This window comes from Anabrus simplex, chromosome 1, assembly GCF_040414725.1.
Source record: "Anabrus simplex isolate iqAnaSimp1 chromosome 1, ASM4041472v1, whole genome shotgun sequence".
NCBI lineage: Eukaryota > Metazoa > Arthropoda > Insecta > Orthoptera > Tettigoniidae > Anabrus > Anabrus simplex.
Window position 1 is genome coordinate 991,357,853 of NC_090265.1, and position 19,655 is coordinate 991,377,507.

The following is a 19,655-nucleotide window of genomic DNA, read 5'->3' on the forward strand; positions in this document are numbered from 1 at the left end:
ACAGTGTCAATGGCAGCAGATGTAATTTACCGCCAAGTAGCGGTCTTGCATCTTGCTGTGGGGTCCAGAACATCTAATAATAATAATAATAATAATAATAATAATAATAATGTTCTGGACCGTCGTCAAATGTGCGGACCACGCTGGAAACGGGTCCTGGATGGGTAATGACTAAGAATGCAGTCTGGCCGCGGGTTCAGTACCGTCAAGGCACCCAAGACGACACCATGCCGGATCTCCTGAAGGATTTGATCCATATTAAAAATGCTTATAGGAAAGGATGGCAAAGATTTAGGGACCCAACTGACTGGGTAGAATACCTGGACCTAGCCCGGGAAGTACGAAATCGATTGCTGGAAAAAAAAATTGAAAAATGGGAGGAAACTTGCCGTAATCTATTAGAAAACGAGTCAGATCACGAATTTTGGTGGATTCCCTCAGAAACGAGTCAAATCGCGAATTTCGGCGGATTTTATATAAAACAAGAAGCATTAAATTATAAATTTCGGTATAATACCGTAGCAAAGCACGGGTATCTTGCTAGTTTAAAGATAAGAGGTATAGAACTAAATGAGGCCATAGCACTAGTTGCAAATAGAGGATAGTGGCGACGTTTAGTAAATTCACAGAGGCTTTCAAATTGAACGCTGAAAGGCATAACAGTCTATAATGATAATATATGTATGTTATGTTCAATTACATACAGTAGTTGTGTGTGTGGTGAGGATGCCAGGTGTACTGACTGTGCTGAACAAATGTACGTCCCCATTTTCACTGATCACTGTAACACAAACACAATGGGCTCATTATGCATATTTGACCACCCATCTAAGCTCGTACAAACTGTTTTTTCAAATAAATCCCTGAAACACTGAACTCTCTCACTTTGATAAATTTCTTCAAGAAGGGGTCCAGCTACTGCAACAGATGATGGACGAGTATAGCCAGGTCACAACGTACAAGTCTTCTGAATTCTGAATGATTAATGGAGCAGAATGGACTGTTCATTTCATAACAGATTTTGCAACCTGTTTATCTAAGTCCTCTTTTTGTTTTCCAGTAGTTCGGACAACAAAGTGACTAATCTGACTTTGCTTAATTTTTAGAGAGAACCTCTCAGCGGCTAGTTGATTCATAACTAATGATCTCCTTTATTTTGATTGCTGAAGGTGAAACTACTGGATCTGTCTCCAAATTTTGATCATCATTGCCAGATGTTGTAGCATCAACATTTTTTTTCTTGATTACCTTTTGTGCTGTTACATTTCTGAATACGTAACTTCATTCTACCAACATACCCCTGCATTTCCAAACAGCATGATTTGCATTTAGCTTTGATTATGATGATGCTTGTTGTTTAAAGGGCCCTAACATCTAGGTCATCTGACCCTAATGGTACGAGATAAGACTAAATGAAAAATGGAAATGAAAATTCCAAAATTTATCCACTGACCAAAATTCAAAAACATGATCATGAATGAAAGGATGAATATGAATTTCTCACATAATGGTGCTAATCACAGGCAACGTAAACTCATGGTGTTTTGCATACAGTGGTACTAATCATGGGTACTGTAAAACCATAGTGATCCACCCATGATGCTACTAATCATGAGTAAAATCGACCCATGGTGTTCCTCGCGTGATGGTACTAATCACAAGTAGTCTCATGGTTCTAATTCAATCATCCCTTGGTTGCCCCTTTTAGGTGCCTCTTACAACAGGAAGGGAACACTGTGGGTGTATTCTTCATCTGCATCCCCCCATCCACAAGGGGTGTATTTAGCTTTCATGCACTTTCCACTTGAAGTGGGAAATTTTTTAAATCCTCCCCATACTGGATCCAGTTTCTGCCCTGGTTCACTCATTTTAAGTTAAAAGCAAACACACTCAATATATCAACTCTTATTAGAAAATTACTACCTAACCTTACCTCAAATGAACTTGGAGAGCAGGCAAACAAATAAGCTTTTTCTTTAAGTATTAAAAAAATTCCATATGTATAAATTACCGTAATGTTATTTCATCATAAACGTTACATGTACATCATCTACTGCCATTTAGCTTCACTTTTCACTTCAAAAAGCAGTTAAGTTTCTATTCTTAATCAATACTCGCACATTAAAGTCAACCGCAGGAACAACCATGGCTACATTCATTTAGCTTACATCCGACCCACGTGTAGGAAGAGCTCTCTACTTACTTATGTGTGACGGTGTTCTTGCTCTGCCAGTGAATTATCTTATTATTACGATTTTCTTTCTTGTTAATGTGGGCAGCCTTTGTTTTGATGTTCTGGATATAGGTAACTGTTGTCAAGTGAAACATTTCATATGCTTTTCCTTTAAAATTCAAGTTTATATCTCTTAATCCTTTTTTTCTTTTTTTTTTTTTTTTTTTTTTTTTCTTTTTTTTTTTTGCTAGTTGCTTTACGTCGCACCAACACAAATAAGTCCTATGGCAATGATGGGGCAGGAGAGGGCCAGGAGTGAGAAGGAAGCGTCCGTGGCCTTCATTAAGGTACAGCCCCAGCATTTGCCTGGTGTGAAAATGGGAAACCACAGAAAACCATCTTCAGGGCTGCCGACAGTGGGGTTCAAACCCACTATCTCCCGAATACTGGATACTGGCCGCTCTTAAGCGACTGCAGCTATCGAGCTCGGTATATTTCTTAATCGTCAACCAGTACAAAACTGATATTTATTAGACTTGCCACTTGGGAGGAATTAACTACACAACCTCAACTTTACTCACAGTTCGTTCAATCTTAGGATCATAAAACACATTTCCATGTAAGTTAGACGATAACCTGTAAATAATTAGGCCCATATCTATTGTAATTGTTTTATATCCTGAGCTGTGATCACTGCTTATACTATACACCTAAATTTTCATTCACTATTCATCCAATCTTATTACCTTAGCAGAGTTGGATGAAGGCATGCTATAATTAGGCCTTTCCATCTACTGTTGGCACAGAAAGTATGTGCGATTAGAGTTTAAATGCTAATACAATTTGAACCAGTCCACCAATCTCAAATACAATCACACCATCGTAATGTTTTATTCTGGGTTCTTTGGTGGTACTTGTAAATTTTTATTAAGTTAGGCAGAATACAAACAGTACGTATTTTCTTGCCTGTTTTCTGTAAACAACAACTTTGTAGTACCATTACATGAAAACGCACCGTCCGATTTTCATGAAATTTAGAGGGATTTTGGAATGTACTATTATAAATATATTTCTGAAATTTAATTACTTTACACACTTTGGAAAATGAGTTATTGTGTTTGTAAAAGGCTGTCCATTTGATACTGGGTGGTGTTCCGAAATCAAAATTGAATTCATCGGAAAGGTCTGAAGTTTTTTGTTTCAAATCGTTGTATACCGAAAACTACAATGATTTCTCTATTTTATACAGATTTTTATTTGAAAGCAAGCAATAGTTGTGCTCCGGCATGAAATCAGCATGCCTTCACCAGGGATAGAAAACCGAAGAGATAACGCCAGTTAGCGCAAGCCTGAACATGTTCACTTATATTTTGGCACTCACATGTTACATTAGCGAAAGTTTCTAATTGACTTGTCACATATTTAGTGTTTTCCATCAGCTTTTCACATGAGGGCTTTGGACCTCTAACGGCAGCTTTAAAAATGTTTTATTTTATTTTTATAGTTTATTTCCTCATATTTTGTAGATTTAGAATATTATGCACAATATATAGACAGTACTATATAATGGTTACTATTTACAATTGGAGCATCTGTTTGCATAAGTCATTTATTCAACTGATATATCATCACTGAAATGGAAATTATAATAGTCACTTTCGGAATCTGAGTCCTCAAGATCAATAATTAGAGGCTGTGTCATTAACATATTTTCTGAGAGATGATCTTTCTTCCAATAATAATTCTCAATTTTCTGTACATGCATTACACATTATTTCCAATGTTCAGGTGTCATGGAATGTAAAGTTTCCTCACACAGATCTCTGATTACATTTTGACGGTTCCCTTTTGCTTATGCATTTGCCACATTTAACACTTGCTATATTATTTTTCACGTAAGCCCAGATGAGTTCTATGGCATTTAACTCACAATGCGTGACAGACAACCACACCAATTCAACATCTTGGCACAATTCCTTTGTAATTTGGTAGCCTCTTTCGCGGAATTCCAAAATAAGGCTTAGCGTGATCAATCAGGGGTGACTTTTGTTAATATATTGAAGTCAGAGGCATCGGGAGGCAGAGAAATGTTCCCTTTTTTTCCCCCAGAAAATAGTACTAGTCTTCAGCCAAGCTATTATTCTATTTTTGTTTCCGGGTCAAGCATCATATGGTAAGGTGCCTTATGAATCACAATAGCCGACTTCGGTGGGAGTTTCATTAAAATCTTGTGAAACCATTCATCAAAATGCCAAAAATTCATCTCCTTGTGATAGTCTCCAGTTTCTTTCTTTCCTACAAAGCAGAGATCCGCCCCTTCCAAAAAGCTGTCTTCACTACCTATATGTAGTACAATTACATATTTTCCAGCACCAGATGAGGTTCTAAACACCGTCTCCTTCCAAAAACCTCCTGTAAATGACCTCGATAGTAGTTGTATTTTGAGAAATTACAATTCAACGCTTCTATTATGTTTTCTTGCCAGGCATATTTAACCATGTGATTTTGATCGCACCAAGTCTCATCTGTGTAATACACTTTATACCCACTTTCTCTGAGTCGTAGTATTTTTCTTAAAAATGCATGATGTGAAGCAGCAACAGACACTGGCTCCATAAGGACACTCTTTTCTTCTTAATTTTTTAAACCTAAAACGTGATTTAATCAGTTGACAAAGTTTTGTGCATGACATAATTGAAAGTCCAGCATATTTTTTTCAAGTTTATCTTTCAATTTTTTAATAGTTGGAAATAGTTTCTCTAGAAATAACTCATGAATAGACCTGCGAATTACTCCAATAGTGAACTGATCCACTTGCATGCTCGGGGGTCCGCTCCATATCCTCTTCCTCTTAGACGGGGTTGATAAATCGGCACACAAACTTTTCTTCGCATTTTCCGCCTTAAGTTTCTGTACGGATTGGAGTGAAATACCAAGATAATCTGCCACTCATTGGCATACAGGATATCAGTTTCCACGTAGCCTTTCTCCCTCTTGCGTGAAAAAGCAAATTGCACCTTCAATCATACGTATTTCACCTTCTGTAAAACGTGACCTCAGAGGCATTTTTAACTCAGACTGAGCATAACACAACCAGTGATACTGAAAGCCCAAATGAAAGCAAATAACTACACCACAAATAAGTCTGGAAATACCATGATTCACTTGTTTGTAATTTTATCGTGAAAGGGAGCACACGTAACAGAGTTTGGCTGCTTACTGGACAACCCTTTGCTTAAGCTGCTTGACATGCCTGAGTGCATATTGCTTGCTTGCTTTCAAATAAAAATCAGTATAAAGTACAGAAATCATTGTAAGTTTTCAGTACACAACGATTTGAAACAAAAAACTTCAGGCCTTTCTGATGAACGCATTCTCGATTTCGGAAGACCACCCAGTATCAAAAGGACCACTTTTTACAAAAAAAATAACAACTTTATTGCCAAAGTATTTAAAGTAATTAACTTCAGAAATATATTTATAATAATACATTACATACTTCATCCAAAATTCATGAAAATCTGGCAGTGCGTTTTCATGTAATAGTACTACAAAGTTGCTGTTTACAAAAACGGGCAAGAAAATAGGTACTTTCTGCATTCTGCCTAAAATAACTTTGACAAGAAAAATAATAAAATAGACAAATAACACCAAAGAACGCAGAATAAAACAAGCTTTACAATGGTGTAATTATATTGTAGATTGGTAGACTGGTTCAAATTTTATTAGTGTTTAAACTTGACCGCACATACTTTCTGCGCGGACAGTGGTGCCATCATTTCTGACTTAACCAATGCTTGCACTTAACCTCAACTTACATCCACATTAGTTCAATCTTACTATCACACAGACTATTTAAGAATATTAAAGGGTCCTTTGGGCAAGAGAAAACATTTGATAATTACTCATATGGGCAATGATGTATGCTGACTCTATAAGTACAAAAAAATTCTTGGGATGGGCTGCTTAAAAATATATCAGATGTAAGGCTTTTCAGGTGTTTGCTCTATTCACCAGCGTTTCATCTTAGGTCTGACACTAGATTCATCAGAGTGGGATGTGTCAGACCCTACCCACTGATGCTGGGGTGTATGCAGGTGAACTATTATTTATTTATTTATTTATTTATTTATTTATTTATTTATTTATTTATTTATTTATTTATTTATTTATTTATTTATTAGGAGGTTATTTCATTCCTACCCTATGGGTAGGCGGGCCGTCAGCTATACAAAGTAGCTCTTAGGCCGTGTACAATATATATATGTAAAAGAAAATTGAATGTTTAGTGGTATGTATAGACATATGTAAGGGAAAAGTAGAACGATAACGAATTGGGATACACAGTTATACAGATATGTACAGAATAGGATAAAAAAATGATGAATATACAATGAAGAGAACATGTTTGCATCGTAGCGTATTGGAGCAAGAGTTCATATAGTCCATTGGGCGTCAATGCACTGACAACATAAGAACTGCACTACTCAAGTTCACAACATACCGGGTAAGAAATGAACATAACGTGCACTGACAATATTGTTACAAATAACAACAAAATTGCAGAAATAAAGGAAAGACAACACTGAATATAAAGAATATGGAAGAAAAGTTGGTTGAATAACATTCAAGAACACCAATTGCTAGCTTAAGCAAGTCCACATAACGTAAATAAAGAACGTGCCACAGGTAGAATGTCAATCGGCACGAATAAATGCACTGAGAAAAACAAACAGAAATTAGAAGCACACGCACTACTTGTGGCACTGCATAAAAATGAAACGGAAACACTGTCACATAATACAATATGTCCTCACTTTGGACGAAAAACATAAATAATAATAATAATAATAATAATAATAATAATAATAATGAAATCAAGATAAGAACTAATGGGACGGAAAGTCCTTTTGCTTGTGCCAGAGTAGAAACAGAGAAAAGATTGTGATGATAAAAATAATAATAATAATAATAATAATAATAATAATAATAATAATAATAATAATAATAATAATAATAATAATAATAATAATAACAAATAGAATAATAAATAATAAAATAATAAAACAATGCACACTGGTCGTACTGCAAAAATATAGGCTGCACCACTGTGCGCAGGAGCATCACAGAATTGAAGAATACAGTTTTAGCTTGGGGGGGGGCTGGGGGGGGGAAGCTAAGTGATGGGGGGAGGAAAGAGATGAGAAATCTGGAGTGTGCGACGGTTGTTAAGAATGGCATCAGCTAAAGGGGATAAGGACAGGGCTTTGGTAATGATAGGATTGTGATTACAGGTATCTTTGGTGAGATAGTTGAGACATAGAGAGTGAAGGTGACCAAGGATAGTGGGGAAAGAATAAAGTGTTTGAAAGTTAGCAGAAGGAGTGTCAAGGGGGAGGCGATGTGCAATTCGTAGAGAATGTCTGTCAAGTTTCAAGAGCTGAATATACTGTCGAACATGAGCAGTCAACCAAGTCAGGGAGGCATAGGTGATGACAGGACGGATAAAGGATGTGTATATATGGATAATATGGGAGGGTCAAAGACCCCAGGTATGCCCAGTGAGTGAACGAAGGGCACGGAAACGAGAAAATGCCTTTCTATAGATATTATCAAGGTGATGGTTCCGTTGGAGGTTATTTTGAAAGGTAATGCCTAAATATTTTAATAGATTAGTCTCTGCAAGGGATGTATTGTACATAGTTAGTGCAGGTGAACTTATCAGAAGCCCTTATAAGAGGCACAGTCTGATAACTGCATACTGGAGATAAATCTCCACAATGGAATTATTGCCCACCTAGCAATTCCGAATGGAAAATTCTAAATTCCCATGGAGGGAATTAGATATTTTTCACCAATAGAGCATGTCAAAAATAATAATTCCATTGTGGAGATTTATCTCCAGTATGCAGTTATCAGACTGTGCCTCTTATAAGGGCTTCTGATAAGTTTACCTGCATACACCCCAGCATCAGTGGGTAGGGTCTGACACATCCCACTCTGATGAGTCTAGTGTCAGACCTAAGACAAAACGCTGGTTAATAGAGCAAACGCCTGAAAAGCCTTACCTCTGATATATTTTTGACATGCTCTATTGGTGAAAAATATCTAATTCCCTCCATGAGAATTTAGATTTTTCCATGGGCTGCTTAATCGCTGGCAAGCTTAAAGTAAGGATCTCTCCTCTTTGCTACTTCAGGTATCATGAAATATCATTTTCTGACCATTCCAAACATGTGGGATGGGAACCAAAGCGCTACCCAATAGACCACTCGATCAGAGTATATATGACTTATTCATGCATAAGGTGATCATATCAACTCGGTTTATGAATGTGTATGCGATGACTAAACAGACAAATTTTGGCATAAAACATATGCCCACACAAATCACACTGAATGGATGCAGAACGGTGGGGTTGTAACTGACGGAACTTTCTTGCTTGTTGCTTGGCTTATTGATGTCTGCGGCGTTCCCTTTCGAACAAGTTGACAGCGGCAGATGCAGTGTTCCGCCACAGTGAACGGTCCACAGTACATTCTTCCTATGTCTGTTTATTATTACCAGTTGTCTTCATGAAGTGTTTCAGCTGGTCCTTAAAACGCTTAAGAGGGGCTCCATGAGGTCTACTGCCGGAGCAAAGTTCACCATAAAGAATTTGGCTGGAAGCCTGGTATCACTCATGCGGTGAACATGGCCTAACCATCTCAGTTGATGAGCGTTGATTGTTGACTCAATGCTATTTAGCTGCGCTTTGCCGACAACTGCCGTGTTGGTCACACAGTTCTCTCACTTAATATTAAAGATATATCTCATTTTTTGTTGGTGGAAACACTCAAGTTTTTTGATATAACGGCGGTAGAGTGTCCAAGTTTCACAGCCGTACAGTAGCATGGAAATTACAACAGCTTAGTATAAAATGAGTTTGATATGCAGTTTTAGGTCGTTATTCATGAAGACTGTGCATTAACCATCCAAATGCTGCATGAGCAGCCCCAATTCTTTAATCAACATCTTGTTCGCAGGTACACCATTTAGATAAGATACTACCAAAAACTGAAAAGTGATCAACCTGCTCTAGTTTTGTGTCTAAAATGGAGATACTGAACTCAGGAAGAGTCAATCCTGGGGCAGGTTGTGCAAGTACCTTTGATTGTTTTTTCTTTTTCTTCATTTCTTTTTTCATTAATGGCATGACCAAAGCAATCACATGCAGTTTTAAAGCAGTTGACTGACTGTTGTAGTTTTGCAGGTGTTAGAGCAAGAGATGTGGTGTCATCAGTATACTGCAGTTCTGTCACCCTGATAACCAGAGAACGTCTTTGTGAGCGAAATCTTGCCAAACTGAATAGGCCTCCATCAACACGAAACTTAATCTCCATGTCTAAGTTGTTTGCAGATGATTCATGCATCATGGCACCCATGCACAATGCAAAGAGTGCAGGAGCAAGCACACAGCTTTGTTTCAATCCACGAGTGATTGGGAACGAATCTGATACTGAGTTACCATGAAGAACCTGTCCAGACATGCCATCATGAAGAGCTTGAACCAATTCCACATAACGTTCAGGAAATCCAAAATGTCTCAATACTTACCACACAGATCTTGGTACTGAGTCAAAGGCTTTTTCCAGATCATAGAAAACTCAATACAGATGCTGGTGCATTTTCCCTGGAGTTGTCTAGCACAGATCATATCTGTTGTGCCTCTGGGGGTTCGGAAACCACATTGAGACTCAGGCAAAATCCTCTTTGAGATAACTTGGAGCCGGTTTCATAGAATTCTTGTGAGAATTTTACCTGCAATTGACAAAAGCGATATACCACGGTAGTTTCCACATACACTGATCACCTTTCTTGAAGATAGTGATGATGGTAGCATTCTTCAAGTCATCAGGTACATCGAGTTTCCCAGATCAAGAGGATGAGTGTGAAAAGTCCAGTCTTCAAGAGTATACCTCCATGTTGTATCACTTCAAGAGGGATGTTATCAAGACCAGGAGCCTTTCTTGATTTTAGCTGATTGAGTGCTTTGCTGAAGTCTCTGTATGTGGGTGGAACTGCCATCCATGGTTGTTGGGGCTGCTGAGGGACATTACGAAGAAAGTCCTTGGTGACATTGTAGGCACGATTTAGAAGTGCAGAGAAATATTCCTTCCAATGCTCTAAAATTTCTCCATTATCAGTTAAAATGATGGAGCTGTCAGCAGTCTTCAATGCCCCCGAAGATTGAATTGGACCATATATATCCTTTATGCCAGCATACAAGTTTTGCAGGTCACGGGCATCAGATACTCTTTGCAGTTCTTCAGCTTTTTGTCGCCACCAGTTATTCTTGATTTCCCTAATTTGTGCTTGACATTTTCCGTTAAGTTCCAAGAAATGTGATTTCTTCACATTGGAAGACGGATCTTGAAGGAAGGATAGATGGGCTTCCTGTCTGGCATTGGTCAGCCACTTAATTTCTTCATTATTTTCATCAAACCAATCTTGTTTTTTTCTCTTCACGAAAACCAATTGTTTCCTCAGCTGACTCAGTGATGACCTTCTGAAGTGTGGCCCACTCCTGATTTGTACTATCAATGCTGACTGGATGACTAGCCAATTTGTTTGAGATTTTGTTTCTGTAATCTGTAGCAATGGATAAAATTTGAAGTTTAGATGTATCGAATTTCTTTCTGGGCAGGTTGTGGATGGATCTTTTTGGTTTGCAACAGACTGAAGTTCTCAACCAGCAAAAAAGGAGCTTATGATCTGTCCAGCAGTTATCGACGTTTCTTGTGGTCCTAGTAACAAGGACATCTTTTGTATCACATTACCTGGTGATGATATAGTCAAGGTTGTGCCAGTGCTTTGAACGAGGATGCATCCAAGGGGTTTGTAGTAATTAGGCAGGCGGAACTGAATATTAGTATTAAAGAGTTCATGTTCAGCACATAGACCACGGGGTAGTAGACCATTGGCATTACAGTTGCCAAGTCCATGTTTTCCCATCACATTGCCCCATAATTGGTGAACGTTACCAACTCTGGCGTTGAAATAGCCAAGTAGTAAGACATTGTCTCTTGGTGGCACTTTGGCGATGGTAGTGATCAGCAAGTTGTAGAATTGGTCTTTACCTTCTACATCAGCATCCAAAGTGGGAGCATATGTGAAGATGGGTGTCATAGATTTAGCTCCAGAAAGTGGGATTCGGAGAGACTTAATTCTTTTGCTGATAGCAGTTAGAGTTAGCTGATAATCATTCACCAATGTGGTCTTCACAGCGAATCCAACACCATGAATGCGGTGTTCTCCCTCTCTTTTCCCTTCCAGAACATTGTGTAACCTGAGCTGAACTCTGGAAGTTTACCTTCACTAGACAGTCTGGTTTCAATTAAGGCAGCAATATCAATGATCATTCATCCATCCAAGCTCATGGGTGACAAGTGCTGTTCTTCTCTTAGGTCTGTTACTGTATTTCAAATAAAGTAAGGGTCGAACATTCTAGGTTCCTATAATCAAAGTTTTGGTAATCTTCGTTTTTTGACCGCATAAAGGGTGACCTGCTGGGTGCGGCCTTCCAGCTGGCTGAGAGTGTGACTACCGATATTTAGTCCACATTTTCTAGGGTCTTCCCCAGTCAGGGTGGGCAGCGGTGATCTTAAATAGGCCTGCCCAAACACAGATGCAGGACCGAATTCCTGAGTAGTCACGGGGTCTCAGAAAGACGACCATCACACATCTGCTGCCAACATGCAGGTGCGAACTAGAGGCTTCCAGTTTCACCCAGAAACTTGCCTCCGCCATCCTTATCCCATCACCGTAGGACTTGAGTTGAAGGGTGTGACAGTAGGAAAAAGTGCCACAAGCAGAATTTTGTTTAAGGTGGATTGCAGCTTGCAAGGAAGTAACCCACACACTATGATCTCGGAACTATACCCTGCAGCACAAATGAAATGTGACGTACAGGTTTTAGTACCACAACTGCAGACTGCTGCAGACTCGAAATTCCAATGAGTTGCGTCTTCACAGCCAGTCTGTCTGGCATGACTTCATCAGCCTTCATGACAACTGAGAACCACAAAAACCATCACCCCACCCAAAGGGGCTCATCCGCCCAAAGCCATTGGCCCCTACGGTAGGTAGAGTTATTTACCGCCGCTCAACACTCAGAGTAGACCACAAGCAATAAGGCAAACAATAAGAAAACAAACTGATTTGAAATAGTTGATTTGTATATTAATTTTGAATAATAGACAGCAGGTAACAGAATGAGAATAAGTAAGCCAACTTATTTTAATCATTGATGTTTATTATCATAATCAACCAATTTAGATCACTCTGATTTAAATCACTGTATGCTGATGGTCACCCAACCAAATTTCATAATAAATTTCAATAGCATTCAAAACATAACAGGAAAAATGGTAAACACATAAGAAATACTGTATTTACTCACATGTATCAAAAATGCAAATATCCAACTTACCCAACGAAAAACAGTATGCAGCAGCATACATGGGCACGACACTGATTCTCTCTCACTGTATTAGTTTTAATGTTTGCACGACACATCGGACAAATCATGTTTACTGCCTTAGGTCCCAAAGGAACACCACCACCAACAACGACTGAAACAAAGAATATGGTTTTTTCTTCATTTCAGACCAACAGAATAACCAACAACAATGTACTGGTATTAGTTCCAGTAACAAAACCAGGTCTGTTCTACTGTGTACGCTTTGAAACTATCTGGAAGAACTGACTCTTGTAGCCTGAAGTTGGGACACTTTATACAAATCTTCTCAGATTTTTAATATTTCTTTTAAACTTTATTAGTAACAAACCTATTATCTTGAGATCAACTAAGGTATATACAGTACATAAAAAATATTTAACTAACATGCTATTTAAAAATGGTATTTATGCACAGATATTTACTATGAGATTACCGTACATGAAAATGGCATGCAAGATGTTCAGCAATTTACTGATGAATTGTACAGGAAACTGAAATCTATCCAAACTGTACCCTTGAAATCCCACTTATTCTATACAATAAAAAATCATTTTATTTTAACACAATTTTATTAATACAATTCAACACCATCTTCAAAACTTCAAGCAAGGGAAAAATACAACACCACACTGTCTTTCTTCAGTTACTATCAGAAGGTATAACTTGCGTTCTCCACATTCTCCCACCTTGCAAAACCAGTTTTGCAACACATCGACAACTGAAAATTATACCCTTACACTGCACTCAGATGTGAGCAACTATAAGTCTAGTTCCTTGAGTGGTCGAACGGCTCTACCACAGCGAATCTTATATTCACTCCTGTTTTCAGTTCCGGAGTGTCGCCAGAATCAACAACTCTTGATTTCATGCGAAGAATTCCTTCGTTATCTGTGAACACCTGCAGATTCTTCAATTGCTCCTTTTTTTCTTCTTCATAAAGAGTTTCACTCTGGATAAGGAAGAACAGTTTCTTCTCAGCATAGAGAAATTCTTCACTACCATTTTCTTTAGATACATGATCCCTATGATTACACTGCCTGAATCTCAAAATCCAAGCAATAGTTCTAACGATTTTAGTGTATCCAGAGAATCGTGACCTTAGTTGCACTAAGATCATTCTCACAACAGTGATCTTGGCAGTTACAACTGTTTTTTCTTCTTTCCCTGTTGACTTCTTCCCATACTGCTTCAGGACGCTTAGAGACCCATTCTTCCTCTTTACTTTTAAGCCAAGAGGGGCCCTCCCACCATTGGGATCTCCAAAGCTGTGCAGGTGAACATCCTCTAGACAGCAGGTCTGCTGGGTTGAGATTGCCCGGAATGTGCCTCCATGAATCAGCCTTACTGTACTCGTGAATATCTTTTACTCAATTCTCTACAAACACAGACCAATGTCCTTTGTTTTCTATCCAGGATAAGACTACTGTTGAATCGGACCAATACACTGTGTGTATATTATCCCGATGTAAGCATCGCAGGCTCAACCGAGACATCCTAACTCCAAGGAGCGCACCCATCAGTTCAAGACAAGGTAGTGTTAGTTCCTTGAGAGGTGCCACTCTCGATTTAGCCATCAGAAGGCTCAGTTTGATTTCATTTTCATCTTCTGTCCTCAGAAATATACAACAACCAAACGCCCGTTTGCTGGCATCAACAAATACATGCAATGAGCTGTTGTCATTCAGGAAAATCCTTCTAGGTATCCGGCAGTCATGTAGGTATTCTAGCTGCTGGTTCCATTGATGGAATTTTTCACTAATATCTTCTGGTAAAAGCTCATCCCATCCTATCTTCTTTTGCCAAGTCTTCTGTAGAATGAGTTTCGGAATAAGGGTTACTGGGGCCAAAAATCCAACCGGATCAAATATTTTCTGCACACTGGAGAGTACCACCCTTCGGGTCACCAAACCTGTAGTTGGGTTGAAGTTTCATCCAAGTTCATCTACGTCACAATACCATCAAAGTCCTAAGACATTTTCAGTTGTGCCAACATTACAATCTGAAGAATTCACCCATCCCCTCAAATTGAAACCTGCAGAGGACATCAACTCTTGTGCCTTTAAAATAAATGGCCCAATCTCTTCTTTTGAAACAACTCCAGTAGGACAGTTGTCTACATAAAATGCATGTTTCAATTTATTAGCTACTTCCTTCAAATGAGTTGGGGCACCATCCAGAAGGTGGTTCAGTACCGAAACCAATAAAAAGGGACTGGAACAGACCCCAAAAACCACCCTACAATGTCTAAAAGTGGCGACCTTTCCCTTATCCCATCAAAGAAAACAAAGCATATTTCTATCTTCAGGATCAATATAATCTGCAGGAAGGCCTTCTCTATATCAGCAATTAGACCTATAGGGTAGGATCGGAAATTGGTGAGTACGGATGGAACAAGGTCAATGAGACTTGGTCCAGGTTTGAAGCACTTATTTAAAGAATGACCATTTCTGTCCTTGTTGGAAGCATCAAACACTGGCCTAATCTTTGTAGTACCACTGTCTTTCAGCACAGCTCGGTGAGGCAGATAATGTTTAGGTCCATCCGAAACCTTGTTTGCAACGCCTTCAATGATCCCCTTACTTTCCCATTCTTGAAGCACTTCATCATAATCCTGAAATTTCTGCATTCCTCATAACTTTCTTGAAGTGTTCAACAATCGTTTCTCAGTAACTTCACGATTTGATTCCAGAGAAGCACAACCGTCAATCCAAGGCAGTTTGACAATGTAGCGTCCAGATGCTTCTTCTCTCTTCACAGTCTTATCGAAGAACATCTTGACCTGTTGTTCGCTCTCTTCCTTTTTGATATGCTCGCCAGGATCCTTTATATCCATAGCTTCAATTTCCCACAAATCCGCCACTCTTGTTGATTGAGTCAATGTAAGTAGAGTGTAAGACGAGGCAGTTGGTGAGGTGGTCTCAGAAGGGCCCATAAGTGTCCACCCCAAACAAGTTCTCACAGCCACCAGATTCTTGTATATGTGCACAAAGTCTGGCGTGATTATGTGAGCCCAGACATCAGCTCCTAACAATACCTGTATTTCACTAGCATTGTTATTATCACACTGTCTAACATCAGTAAGTTCAACTCCCTTATCCTTCAGTAAATTAAACAAGTCAGTGTCAACTAGGGGAGCACTACCACAAATACAATCAGAACCTAACACAGTAGCCTCACATCTCCTTTCCTCGTTCATACCCAACAGGGTTATCTGATAGGACTCGAAGCTAACAGGTGCTGTTTTCCTACCTCCAAATAATTCTTGACTTAGGGTTACCTTTCCGGTTTGTTTCAACTCTAATTTCTTAGCACAAGACTTCTTAATGTAGCTTTTCTGCGATCCACTGTCGCAAAGAACTCTCACTCTGTGAGTGGACCCACCAACAACTACCTTAGCAACTAAAGTCTGCAGATAGGTCACTTGTCTTTCGTTACTACCTGCTATCATGCTAACTGTATTTGAAACTGAATCATCTTTAGGTTCGTCTGAGGCTGTCTTCGCACACATCAAAGCGTAATGTTTCCCTCTGCAAAACGGACACTTCACGAACATCTTACATTTAGCACTGACATGTCCCTGTCGTAGACACCTAAAACAAGCTCCCTTTTTCTTTAACGTCCCTTGACGTTCTTCTAGAGAACAATTGATAGCTACAGCACAGTCTTGGGAGGGATGTGTGGTTGTGCTACAAAACACGCATGCTAGTTCTCTGTTGTTCTTGCTTCCCTTACTAACCGAAATATCCTGTACTGAAACTAAAGCAGTTTCTGAAGGCACTTCCCTCTTCTTAATCTTGATTTTATCATCTTGCTTAACACGATCTACCCTCTCATTAGATTCAAAAGAACCTTGCCTTAGCTTAAGTCATTCATCCCCTTCAACCTCAGTCTTTAAGAAGGCTAACAGTTCTCTCAAGCAACAGTCAGGTTCCTTGGTAGACGTTTCTTTCGATACACGGTACCTGTCCCAGGTTTTAAACATAACCTCTGGTAAGGCACTCTCCACAAGGGGAAATAACATTGCTGCGTATTTCTCCTTTGTCACTCCTAATTAATCAAGCGCCCTCAACTGTCCTTCCAGACTGTCATACAGTTGTGCTATGGATCTTAAGCTGTCTTTCTTTAACACCAAGGATAAAAGTTCCCTAACATAGTATTCAATAAGTAACTCATCCTTCCCATACCTAGATTTCAACAAATCTATAGCCTTTTTATAGTTTTCCTTGGAAGGAGGAAAATTTTCTACCAGTTTCTGAGCAGGTGAACCAGATTCCATACATTGAATCAAATATACAAATTTGTCTTCATCTTTAAGGCTGCCATCTTCATGTATCTTAGCAAATTGCGCCCAAAACCCAATCCAACCTTTCACATTTCCATCAAACCTTTTGAGCTCTAGTTTCGGCAGTCTTAATAATCTCTGATTGGAAGAACGTGAACAGTTACTATTGACTTCCGAAACATCTTGATCTGCAACTTGTAAGGCCTGCACCTTCTCTCTAACCTTAAAAAATTTCAGTTCGTACTCACTGCAATTGTCGATCTCTGTTTCAAGCACGATGTCGTCTAGGTTTTCTCTTTGCAGCAGTTCATTGTAGACTTCATCATCAATATGTTTTAACTTCTCATATCTTTCCACAAGTGAAGCATACCTGCTACGAATTTCTATGTGGTCACAATTGGCAAGATTCAGTAGTTCTTCAAGCTTATTCACTTCGCAAGTAAACACGCCGCGTAATACTCGTCGTTCGGTCATCGTTCTTCCAATTTATATTGATGTTGAAATTGCCTGTAGTCCTGTCATGGTCACCAGATATTCTGTACAATAAAAAATCATTTTACTTTAACACAATTTTATTAATACAATTCAACACCATCTTCAAAACTTCAAGCAAGGGAAAAATACAACAGCTTAGAACAAAACACTGTCTTTCTTCCGTTACTATCAGAAGGTATAACTTGCGTTCTCCACACCACTCAAAACCAAACTTCTTCTCTGTGGTGATGAAAGTTTACTTCAATTCAATCATAACCTATGAGGCATGTGAACATGATGACGATGCTGATGCTTGTTGTTTAAAGGGGCCTAACACTTAGGTCAACGGCGCCTAATGGTACAAGATGAGATGAAATATGACAATTAAAATTTAAAAATGCATCTACTGACCAGAATTCAAAACATGATGATGAAGAATGAATGAATATGAATTTTAAATAATCAGCAGATTCAACTCGCAATACTGAAAGTTAAAATAATTCCAAAATCATCCACTAACTAGAATTCAAAAAAACTATGATGAACAATTATTGTAAACTTAATCAGTAGATCCAACTTGCTATGCTACTCCACCTCATAAAATAACTTAAAACAATTGGATAAAATGAACAAGGGACTGCTTCCAAAGCAAAATCCTAAATCAATGATGCTTGTTGTCTAAAGTGTGCATGGACAGTCCACTGCTGTCTTTATCTCAGCCTTCAGGCTACTGGGAAAATATTCTTGCTTGCAGTGTGGCCACAGCCTAACAGGGATATTGTATCGGCAACTGATGGGCTCATCTCTAGTAATGGTGCAGATACAGATACAATGATGGGCAATTTGATAGTTTTGGACTTGAACGATTAACAAAATATTGACCAGTCAATACAGAGAGGTCGTATTACACAGGGTATCTTGGAGAAAGGATTCTATACCTAATATTTTTGAATGTAAACCAACCATCCCCTCAAAATCACATCCAAGTACACAGTCAGGCCACAGCTTTCCCAAAGTGGAAGTGAGAGTTCTCTTAGTGACTTCATCCCAGGCTTTATCGATGATCCTCAGGCAGTTCACGATGTGGAAATGATTCCTTCAAAACTCTCGGAGGGTATAGTTTGTACCTTTGATCACTTCAAATCATCGCTGAAATAGTGCATTGGTGCATAATTCTTGAAATTCAAAATGACTTGCTCATCCACATGCTGGAGTAGTGGAGTAGTGTTAAGAGGAAGGAACATAACCTTAATGAACTTGAATTTCCCCAGTAAGTCTTCCTCAATATCTGGAGGATGAGCAGGAGCATTGTCCATAACCAGTAAGACTGAGCGGTAGATTATTTTCTGAAAGGTATTTCTTCACTACAGGGCCAAAGACCTCGTTCATCCATTCAATAAAGAAAATAACGAGTGACCCAAGCCTTAGTATTGGACCTCCACATACCATTTAACTGGCTCTTCTGGACTTCGTATTTCTTGAAGGCTCGTGAATTCTCGGAATGATATGCAAGCAGGGGCTTTACTTTTAAATCCCCGCTTGCATAACGTACAATATCAGGGTTAAACGGTCTTTCATGGACTTGTGACCGGGCACTGAATTCTCTTCTGCTGTAATGTAAGTCCTCTTCGGCATCTTTTTCCAAAAACGTCCTGTTTCATCATAGTTAAAAACTTGCAGCAGCAGGTAACACTCTCTAACAATGAGCTTCTGGAACTCAGCAGTGAATGCCTCAGCTGCCTTAGCATCCAAACTGGAAGCCTCCCCGTGCCTCACAACACTATGGATGCCACTTCCCCTCTTAAAGTTATCAGATCATCCCCTGTTGGCCTTAAAGCTTTCTTTGATTTCTGTTGTTATACATGTACTACATGGTAATTTACTTACGCGGTAAGCCTACAACATTTTTGCCTTCTTGCAGATAAATTCTCTGTCACAGTATCACCTGCTAGTTGCTAATCATTTATCCAAACGAGAAGCAACTTTTCTTCATTTCCCAGAACATGTGGCCATTGCTTTGATACTCTTGTGACTCTTTTTTCTGCATTTACCCCTCTTTATTTCTTCTTTCATACCGTACAAATCGTTGACGTAGACTTGTTATAAAAACTTGCTATATCAGGCACTCGCATACCTCGTTCATGCTTTTCGATCATTTCCTTCTTAATATCCATCATAATCATCTTCTTCCCCAGAGAGAATTCGTTTTCAGCCTTCTTTTCGTT

The 19,655-nt window shown here is 38.9% G+C and overlaps 1 protein-coding gene across 1 annotated transcript in view; it reads right to left on the reverse strand.

The window, feature by feature from the left end:
- The window catches only part of LOC136857864 (lipopolysaccharide-induced tumor necrosis factor-alpha factor homolog), a 58,503-nt gene that overhangs the window by 14,387 nt on the left and 24,461 nt on the right, over positions 1-19,655 (reverse strand). The window contains exon 3 of the mRNA XM_067136880.2: positions 12,645-12,786. Within this exon, the coding sequence (XP_066992981.2) occupies positions 12,645-12,786 (142 nt within the window). The remainder of the gene's footprint in view (positions 1-12,644; positions 12,787-19,655) is intronic.